Source organism: Coptis chinensis, chromosome 5 (assembly GCF_015680905.1).
Source record: "Coptis chinensis isolate HL-2020 chromosome 5, ASM1568090v1, whole genome shotgun sequence".
Lineage (NCBI taxonomy): Eukaryota > Viridiplantae > Streptophyta > Magnoliopsida > Ranunculales > Ranunculaceae > Coptis > Coptis chinensis.
Genome location: NC_141460.1, coordinates 93486083 through 93497186, shown reverse-complemented (window position 1 = coordinate 93497186; position 11104 = coordinate 93486083). Strand labels below are relative to the sequence as shown.

Below are 11104 nucleotides of genomic sequence, written 5' to 3'. Positions count from 1 at the left end.
AGATATTAGCAGTAACCAGCACAATTGGGAAAGTGGGAAAAATCATTGGCCACCTTCCTCTAGGCCACATCTACCTCCAGACTCCAGTGGCTGGGTGTTGGTGCTACAGTGCTACTAGTCTACTAGACTGCAAAATAAGTAACCGAGCTTTTAGGATTTTATTAAGCTTACCAAGTGCAATCACTGCCTTACATTTTATGAGGTCGAGGAAAAGATTAAGCATCCCTCCAAAACTCACTAAAATAAGCAGGAAACTCGTAATTATCACTAGCATTAATTGAAGGAATACACTTAATTTCATTATTACGATTATTATTATTTTGGCTAATAGTCGAATATCATATACCAAGTTGTTGACTACGATCGTCACTGTGCACGAACCAGAGCAATATATATGGCAACTACATAAACAATGGCATTTAATTTTGCTACTTATTCACTTTTTCTGGTGTTGATACAGTCCGCAATCAGCTCTCACAAAGCATGCATTTTCTTTAGATAATCCACAGAGAAGAATAGAACTATAAAAGTGACGAAGAAACATGACATATACATAAGTTTTGTAACAAAAAATTAATTAAATATACACACGGTTCCGAATAATCCACTCAGAAGTGACACGGACACATCAATTTTATGCAAATGGTGTAGTTGTTTGTGATGCGAAAGTTTGAAGGGATCTCTAACAAGTATCAAAATTATCCTATAATTGACATTACATAATAACAAACCACGCAGTTCAAAGACATCATATACGAGTGTGGGACTGTGACATATTACATTAAATTTCGTGCTAGCAGATAATTTAAATTCTATTGGATCACCAGGGTTATCCTGTTGCTAGTTCGTTGTTGTTTTTGTGGTAATTATCATTTGTCAAAAAGTTATAAAAAGATCTATTCGTTTCCAGTTCTTCACAAGCCATTCCACAGGAGTAGGGATAGAATTGCCAACAGAAGCATCTTGTGTCCTACCATGACCACGAATTTCTGCTTTATCTTCGACCAATTCGAGGACTTGCCACTCGGACAAACAGAAATATGTGTAAATCTAATTTCTAATTACCTCCCTAGTTTCTTCCCAAGTTGGTATCTGATATAAACTATGAGTTCCCACGACTAAGGGTGGAATTTGAGCTGAGCTTTCGGATTTCGGCTTGAACTCGTTTATTTAATAAATGAGTCAAGTTTGAGCCCATATTATAGCTCGTGTAATAAACGAACTTGTTGAAACTCGACTCGATAAACAAACTATTCTCAATCTGGTTCATATATTATATGAGCCAAGCTTGAGCTTTATTCAAAATAAGCGAGCCAAGCTTGAGAGAAATAAATCTCTGCTTAATTAGCTCGAATTCCACTCTTACCCACTACCCCACCCCTTGGACCAAATATAAAGTCAAACGACAAATAGAGGGACCAAAAGTTAAATAAAGTCAAGTCAAAGGATACAGAAAATATAGGGAGTGAGTGAGCTAGAGTCGATTTTTCCACTTGGAAAGTTGTGTCTATAAATACCCCAGCTTTCTTATCTCCATTTTTCACATTTTCAGTCTAAATCTCATTTTTCTTTCTAGGGTTTATTCTTCTTTATCTCAAATCAATGGCGAAAAATCCAGTTCGTGTTCTGGTTACTGGTGCTGCAGGTTTATTATCCAATCTCTCTTTCGTCTTTCATTTCCTTCATGTTTGTTGTTGTAATAGATTTGTTATATTGATCGATTGATCTGATTAAAGTTAATTAGTTCTCTGATTTCTCGATTTGCTATGATTTTTTGGATTAGTTAATGATCGGATGAAATGAACTGTTTGATTTGAGTGATTATTTGATTTGTTTAATTCGATCTTTGAAATCTGTGTTCTGATTGTTATAAGTGAAAATCGGGTGAAGATGAATGTTGAAATGTGACGTGTAGTAGATCTAACAGTAGCCTTTCTATGAGTTTGGAATTTGGACTTAAAATTGTGAATCGGAGATGGTAGTTGTTGCTATCCAACTATTGGAAAGACCAAAACATAAGAATTAAACAACACTTGAGATTTTACTTGACATATTTTGATCTACACATGTTGTGCTATTAGAAACTTTGAATCTTCGTATTGGTTTGCGTCATGTTCTGGATATTTAGTTCTTGTATTTGTTAGATCAAACTTATCCTGTTTGGTTGTTTTAAGTAGTATTTCATGAACATTTTTAAGTACAAACAAACAAGCATTTTAAGTACTATTTCATGGACATTTGTGACCTTTATGGATAGGAGATCAATAGGTGGAGTGGTTTTCTTTCCACGTGTTTTTGTGGACAAGTTTCTAATTTTTAGGTGTTATCTTAATGCTTGTTTTGTAGGTCTCATTAAATTGTAATGAAGATTTGAGCTTGATTTACTGTATGTATTCGTGTTTTCATGCTATCCTAACTGTTTATTCTCATGTAAAGTCTACTTTTATATTGTTTTAAGCTTGCAGAGTTGTTTTTTAATTTTTCTTTTCTAAGAAACTTCTTTAGGCTCTCCTTGGAGGATTGACACCAATACTTCAACTTTTGCACAAACATAATTGGTCTAATACATATATCCTAGCATCTAGGTTTTTATTTTTTTAGACCAAGTAATATATGATGCCTCTATATCCATTTCACCATTAAATCTATAAGGCCGTTTTCAAAAGTTTACCAATTTTTTTACTCAATGTGTTTGTTCAAGGAGTAGGTAGAGTGTGTCATAGAAATTGGAGTTATGCCTGAGGGCTTTGGCTGATATCCTCATACCAATCTATTATCACATGCGGTGGTGTTATCTTTGCTAATTTCTGTCGGTTACTTTAATTCTTGTATAAAATTAAAAGGAGCTTGGTTGGATTTGCAGGACAAATAGGATATGCCCTTGTCCCTATGATTGCAAGAGGAGTGATGCTGGGTCCTGACCAGCCTGTGATTCTTCACATGCTTGATATTCCACCTGCTGCTGAGGCTTTGAATGGAGTGAAAATGGAGTTGGTGGATGCTGCATTCCCCCTCCTTAAAGGTGGGGCTTCTTTGTCTGTTACCCTCTTCTGTGGACTGTTGAGATCTTTTACTATACTCTGTTGATTGGAAGAGATCTAATGTGGTATATTTGTCAGGTGTTGTTGCTACCACTGATGTTGTTGAGGCGTGCACTGGGGTAAGTGTTGCCGTCATGGTTGGTGGATTCCCAAGGAAAGAAGGAATGGAGAGGAAGGATGTGATGACAAAAAATGTCTCCATCTACAAGTCCCAAGCCTCTGCATTGGAGAAGCATGCAGCTGCAAACTGCAAGGTGTGTACTTAATCGTATCTCTACTTTCATTTTTTTACCAAAATGCAGCCATTAGAAGCTGTTAGCAATGATGATGTTTTTTACCTTGCAGGTTCTGGTTGTTGCTAATCCCGCAAACACCAATGCCTTGATCTTGAAGGAGTATGCACCATCCATTCCTGAAAAGAACATCACTTGCCTGACACGCCTTGATCATAATCGGGCACTTGGTCAGATCTCAGAGAGACTGAATATTCAGGTCAGCGATGTTAAGAACGTCATCATTTGGGGAAATCACTCGTCAAGTCAGTATCCTGATGTCAACCATGCCACTGTTAAAACTCCAAGTGGAGAAAAGCCTGTTAAAGAGCTTGTTGGAGACGAGGCCTGGTATGCAGGCTTGAAATAATTTTTTTTTTCGTTTCGCCTGGTTTAGTAAACTCACCTTGAATGAATTGGATTAAGGTTGCATGGAGAATTCATCGCCACTGTTCAACAACGTGGTGCTGCTATTATCAAAGCTCGAAAACTATCAAGTGCTTTATCTGCTGCCAGTTCTGCTTGTGATCATATACGTGATTGGGTACTTGGAACTCCACAGGTTGGTATTGTTTGACAATCTACGTACATATCAATCTAATCTAAAGATCATTTCTTGACTTGGATCCATGTGTTGAGCATTTCAGGGTACTTGGGTTTCCATGGGAGTGTACTCAGATGGATCATACAAAGTCCCAGCAGGACTTATCTATTCCTTCCCTGTCACTTGCCAAAATGGAGAATGGAAAATAGTACAAGGTAACTTTGGTCTCCTCAACTTCTGATACTAAATACGACTTTCAGTGTTTTATTTGGAATGTACTATGAGAGGTTTTCATCTGCTATTATCTGCATGGAATAGAATGAAATGTTACTTCTCATTGAAGAAGAATCGAGGAAAATATTATGATCGATTAGCGTTGCTTACCGACTGGCATGACCAGTGATATCTGCTATACATATTATGAAGCGTCAAAAATACACTGCCTATCATTTAAAATTAGTATCCATATAAATTATTTGAATTTAACTGCAGCTCTTTATTACCAAATTATAGGATTTGCAATTAAGTATGAGAAGGATTCACTTTAAAGAACTGGCCTGTCTAAATTAATTTGATTTTTAACCTTCAAGAGAGCTTAAAAGATCAATATGAGTAGCTTCAAAGGATTGGAGTTTTAAACTCATGTGATTTTTACTCTTTAAGAGTTCCAAAGATCAACGCTAGCAATAGAAATCTAATTTGAAGAGACCTCATTTAGATTTTTGGAGTAGTGCCAATTTGTTGAATCACTTAATTCCTAACCATATTTTTATAAATCTTTATTGCATTTGGTAATTCTAGGTTTACTTACATTACAATTCACCAAAGTTTTATTGTGGTCTTAGTGTGTTCTCCATTTTTCACCTGTTGCAGGACTTTCAATCGACGAGTTCTCAAGGAAGAAATTGGACTTGACCGCAGAAGAGCTCTCTGAGGAAAAGGCTCTGGCATACTCATGTCTTTCATAGACATCCTCTCGTCTTTTATGGACCGTTGGTAACTAATCTTTTATCTCTTTTGAGAGAAAAAGGCTGAGATTCCGAATAAGGAGGATTTTCACTCCTGTAGAACAATTTATAAGAAACCTTGTGTTTGTTATGTTCTTCTGCAGTTTTAAAGCAGATCTTGTGTATCAGAGTTTGACTTTCGTATAGCTATGATAGTTCCTTTTGAGGGTTAATTTGCCTACAATGTCCTTGCTATTAAATTGCTTTTTCCTTGGTGATTGATCATTGTGGAGAAATCAATAGTTGACATTTAGTTGTACAACGAGCCAATATGGAACTGTAACTTGAAAGCCAAGTTGTGGAGCCAGATGAAGTCTATAAAAGTAATCTTTCTTCATGTGACTCTTTAAATGTTACCCGATGCTCACACACTTAGCTGTATGGATGTAAATGAACTCAGGGAGTTGTGGAGTGCAATGTAGAGTAGTTAAAAGTAGCGTTTTTTCATGTGACCTGAAGACTACAAATATCAGTCTAGTTTTACATTATGTGACCCTCATCTAAAGCACTCCCAGCCTGCCATGACAGTTGACACCCAGCTTTGATCAAGAAACTTTTATATTATAGTTTATTGTGTTCTAATATGATGTTCTGTGATTACAGCCCAAGGATAAAACCCAATAATAATTTCAGCTCAATGACAAATTTTTATTAATAATTTTGGCTCAAGGACAAACTGGGTTGATGTCATTATATGTTATAAATTTGTATTTATATATGATAATATAAAATTATATAGTTTTAAATTATAAAATTTCAGTTTACATAATGTTTTTTTTTTTTAAATTTAAAATTCAAATTCAGGGTGGACTTGGAGCGGAAAAAATTGGAAAATTGGGTTCTCTTAATTATCTGTGATGCTACTTGGAGGACATAATTGAGTAAGCCGAGGTTTTGGTCCTGCTTATTGTATGTTTCTAGCATGGGGACTTCAAGCCCAAAGTTGCCTCTGTAAACTCTGAGGCAAGGTGCAAAGAAAAAAATATGTGAAGCCCAATCTTATTATTGATCAGAAAAAAGAGTAAAATTTTAAGTAAAAATAGATTTTGTATGTCATCTGGGAGGATCTTTGTATACGAATCTCGTACCTAGAGTAGTGTCAAATACTTCGATTGTGACATCAAACTTTTGTTAAACCAAGTGCAGCAACCATGGGGGTACTTATGTGATTATGTCCTTAACTCCTTTATCAGTGTACATCATTTGCTCCTTTCTATTATGCCGAAAGAAAAGTATTGACTTGCTGAGCGATAACAACTAAATCGTCCTTTATTTTTTGAAAAAACAAGACCAGTAAAATCTTAAGCTGCTTTGGGAAACTGAAGAAAACCTGTCCGTCGTGCCTTCATGGAAGCTGGATTATTCAAAGTTAAACTGGGTTAACAATTGAATTCATTAACATTTAACAATATTAGATTGTTATTACAAATTCAATCCGAAAAGTATATAATAAAAAAGTTTCTTACCTCGTCTCTTACAAATGTCTTGCAAGACCACTTGCAGATGAAGTTTAGACTTAAGAGAATATATGCCAGTTTTTTTAATATTCTTTGTATGTACTTTTGGTTGTCACTCTATCAGCGCAATGGATATCGCTTGGGGGTTGGGGGTCTCATTCTAAGCACACCTCCTAATTATTTAGCAAATTTTTACTACCGTACCCCTAAAATTTTCACAACTATAATAAGAATATAATCAACAAAAAAAAAATCGTATGAAAAAAAAAACTAATAAAAAAGATATATGGATAACATTAGTATAGTAACTTTAGTATATATGTTTTAATGTGGATATATGTTCAACAAACATATATGTTACCATTAAAGTAACATATATGTTTAACAAACTTTAATGGATAACAAACATATATCTTTGTTACTTTAGTATAGTAACATATATGTGGATAACATTTTAATGTTTGTTGAACATATATGGATAACAAACATATAGTAAATATGTGTGGTGGCTTCAGCCGCCAATGGTTGTAAATATGCAAGTTCTTTATGATGTCTTAGGATTATGTAAAGTACGTTTGGTCTAATAAAAGATTAAATCTTAACAAAAAAAAAAAAAAAAACTAATACATTGATTCTTGCGCATAAATCATTTGCAGCCAGACTTATAATACCAACACAGTAAGGATCATTAGAACGACGGTCCATAAGAACCTAAGAGTCCATAAACGCACAACAGATACTACTCTCAAAACACTTCTTCCTTAGATACATGAAGTCATAGAGTGGATAAACATCTGAATGTATTATTACGAGAGGGATTTCTCTTTTCCGAACAGCATCACGAATATCAGTATAAGTTTGCAGCAAATTTCCATTTCCACGTTCTTCAATAATTGTATTTTGAATCACATTATAGAGACCAATGCTTTTTTTTTATGATGGCTTTCCTTGGCTCCCCACCACAGACCTCAGCCGACACATAATAACCATTGTTCAAAAAATCATTCCAAGATTCTTGAGTCAGAGTGATAGTCCTTCTTTCTAATGGATGATAATATGATATCATATCACTAATTGTTGGGAACTATGCAAATCTCTATCTTGATAGCAACGGACTTCACAAATCTCTTCTAAATAAGTTAAAGTGATTTATTTACCGAGAGTCTGCACTGTTGTTAATTTAGCTGACTCGCTCGCAAACAAGTCTCGATAAATTGTAGACAAATTAAACGCATTTGGTGGATACGAGAGAGGGGAATATGTGTATGTGTTCTCTGAATCCAAAATAATAGCACAATTAGAGGGAATATAACTAAATTAACCTACTTTAGAAAAGAAAATGGTAAAAGGAAAAATTAGACATACCCTCGATTGTTGTCCTGGTGAATCTTTCCTACGTCTCCAATGGTCCTACCTCAACCAAAAAAAAAAAAAAAAAAAACAACAACAACAACAAAACAAATTTAGAAAGGACTTGTAGCGCATCTTATTGCATGTTTGTCCTAATTATTTGTAAAACTTGTTATTATTATCAATAAAATTTCTACTTAAAAAAACAAAACAAAACAATGTAATTTTTTACTTTCAATGTTAATCTTTTATAGTTTTCTCCACATGATAGTAGGGTTATATAGACTTATAACATTCTAGAAAGCTAACAATTTGTTGAATTGTTGTAGACTTGTAGACTACATTATGTAGATATATATAGACATAATAATACCAATTAATGACTTAATTTTTTATAGTTTTATTCACATGATAGTAAAGTTATATAGACTTATAACATTCTAGGAAGTTAACAATTTGTTTAATTGTTGTAGACTTGTGAACTAGATTATGTAGATATATATAAACATAGTAGTATCAATTAATGACTGAAGTGCTTAAGTAGTTAACTTCATCATAACACACTCTAATTTTGTGAATTGAAATAAATGCATAATTTTGTTAATCTTTATTGTTTAGACCTTCTGACAATAAAAAAAAAAAAAAAAATTGTATACTTTTTTTTTGGGTGAGTTAGGGTGTGCACATAATCTCCCACCTCCTGGCTTAGAATCCTGGCTCGTCCATGCCTGTAAACAAAAAAACAAAATAGAGAGTGTGTAAGAGAAAATGAGAAAGAGAGTTACCATGGGATTTGTGTTGCATGGAGTGCGGTTAAAAATCGTGGTCGGTTCCAAGGGACAATGATGATTTGTGATTTGTGAGTGATAGAAACAAAAAATCAAATTTTCAGAGAAAGAGAGCTAGAGAAATAGAAAGAGAGAAAAGAGAGAGAAGAGGGAGAGAGAGAGAGAGAGAACACGAACCAGAACTAGATCTAGGGTTTGAAGGAAGAAGAAGATGATAGTCGGGAATTTGGGGTTTTGCAATTTACGGGATAGACCATCTAACTTTTGGGCGTTTTTTATTAATGTTTCTTTGGGATGGGAAGGTCCAACAAACTTCTAAGGCCCTTTACGGATATTTTCAGTTATTTGTAGTTTGATTGGGCTTACTGATCAAAGCCCAAATGTGTTATAAGACAGTAGCAGTAGTGGTAGTAGTAGTAGTAGGGCACGTGCATTGTTTTCAAGGGCGGTCCTGTGGACAGTCGACACAGGCGAGTGTTGGGCAAGTGTGTTGCATTCAGGGGTAGCCCTATGGACATTCGACACAGGCGAATGTATGGGACCTCTGAAATTGGCTTGAAATTAGGGCCCCATCCTCCATAATAATATATTGTGTATTAGCTTAGTAAATAATAGATTTAAACACGGAATAGCTCAATTGGCAGTAAAACTAACTTTCAACTTCTTGTTCCTGAGTTCAAGTCTTCTCAAGGGTAGTTCGCCCCTGGTTGCATTATTACTAATAAATGGACAATATTAGAAAGAAGAAAGACAACACTATCTATGGTTTGAAGAACGAATTATCACTATTGACTTGAGAAACCTTGACCAAAGTATGTACAAAATTTAACCCAAATAAAATTTTGATATGTATGAACACATGGTTGTTGGGGAGAGTTGAGACTGGACTTTAATGTGAAGTTACCTACGTACCCAAATGTATTGCTTGGGATTAAGTCTCGATGACATAGTTTTGGAGAATGACAAATGTTAGCTTTTCTAGGTAGGATTAGTGGTAGTTATTTTCTCGTTCTCAAATATTCCAATCGTGGGATGAAGTTGGAGAACTGGGAGAACTGTCACACGATATAAAGTTAATGGAAGTTTTGAGAACGAATCTTGAAAGTGGAGAAAGTTGTTTGAATTGGTCAAACGACTTTCTCGTCCAAGTGAAGACACGTGTTTAATTAAATATTGGTAGGTAGGGTCAAATTGGTATGAGCGTCCGCTTTTTGGGCTCTGAGCATAGACTTTATTATAGGTAGGTGAGTAGGCTGGTTCTGAGCATGGGTTCTGAGTGTGGACTTTATTGTAGATAGACTTTGAGCATGGATTCTGAGTAGTGTGGATTTATATTGAATTGGGCTTTAATTGAGCCACATTTGTAGGGGCTGGATTATCGCCTTATATGGGCAAAGCCTGTGTGTCAAAAAAAAGTATTGATTTTTTATTTTTTTTTTTTTTTTAAGTTGGAAGTTTTTATGAAATTGGTTGGATTGGGCAATATATTGAAGGGTGTCCTTGATTGAAGTGATTGGCAAAATAGTTGGGATTTTTAAAAAAATTCGAATAGATCGGAATATATATTGGTTGACCAAAACACCTAATTTTTCGAATATATATTGGTTGGCCAAAACACCTTGGTAAAATATAAAAAGGATTTAGCAAAAGTTTAGGTGATCTTCAACCATGTAGAGGGACCGCAATTCTGGTAAGCGGGAGTTCAATTTCTTTTGTCATCTCTAAAATTCTGCGGAATGAAGTTTTTATTCAATAGAAAAGAAACTGTCCAAGTTTATCAGCCGTTTTAAGTACTGAATAATGTGCTCCTGGGAAGTAAGAGCGGGGGTCTGTCTTTGCTATGTAGACAATATATTCTCAACAGTGTAGAGTCATTATTTGTTACAGATTATTCTTGCAACATCAGTTTAGCAAGGAAAAATCTTCTAGGAAAGACTGTGAACTGTGAAGAGGACACTGGGGTGTCATGTTCCATCTGAAACAGTATTTCATATCTATTATCTATATACTAAAGCAGAGACCTCTAATGAAGAATTTTCTCTCTCCTATGTGGCACTCTAATATGAGAGTTAGTTTTTTTTCTCTCCTATGTGTCACTATAATATGAAAGATAATATTTTCTAATAGCCTACAATCCCACGTACATTGAACCTCTTTTGAGAGTTTGAGTGTATTTCTAATTCTTATATTTAGAGAGTTTGATTGTATTTCCAATTCTTATATATTTTATCAAATAAAAAAAATTATTAAAAAATAGGTGATTTGTAAAAGGTAATTTCCTATTACGAATCAAACACTTTTAGTGTTCCAATTCTTATATATTTGATCAAATAAAAAAAATTGCTAAAAAATATGTGATTTATAGAAACTAATTCCCTATTACAAATCATACAATTTTAGTGTCTATAATAAAACACCGACTTATTTCGAATATATCTTTAACACGGCCTCAAAACATAGTTAAAAACAATTATACAAAAAATAACCTCGCAAAATATATAATAGAAAATGAAAAAAAAATAACTGCAAAGTAATAATGACAAATATTTTAAAAAATATATAATACTGAATGAAACTAACGTCAAAAAACAATTAATAGGGAACCGAAAACTGGATGCAAATACATCGAACTAACCTCAAATAAT

General features: G+C 34.4%; 1 protein-coding gene across 1 annotated transcript; it reads left to right on the top strand.

The window, feature by feature from the left end:
* The first annotated feature begins 1464 nt into the window (after positions 1-1464).
* LOC147500219 (malate dehydrogenase) lies at positions 1465-5037 on the top strand. Its single transcript, XM_086561895.1, has 7 exons — positions 1465-1645; positions 2864-3022; positions 3120-3295; positions 3387-3664; positions 3740-3875; positions 3961-4072; positions 4731-5037. Exons 1-7 carry the CDS (start codon positions 1603-1605, stop codon positions 4823-4825), a joined length of 999 nt encoding a protein of 332 aa, XP_086418021.1. The 5' UTR covers positions 1465-1602; the 3' UTR covers positions 4826-5037.
* The last annotated feature ends 6067 nt before the right edge of the window (positions 5038-11104 follow it).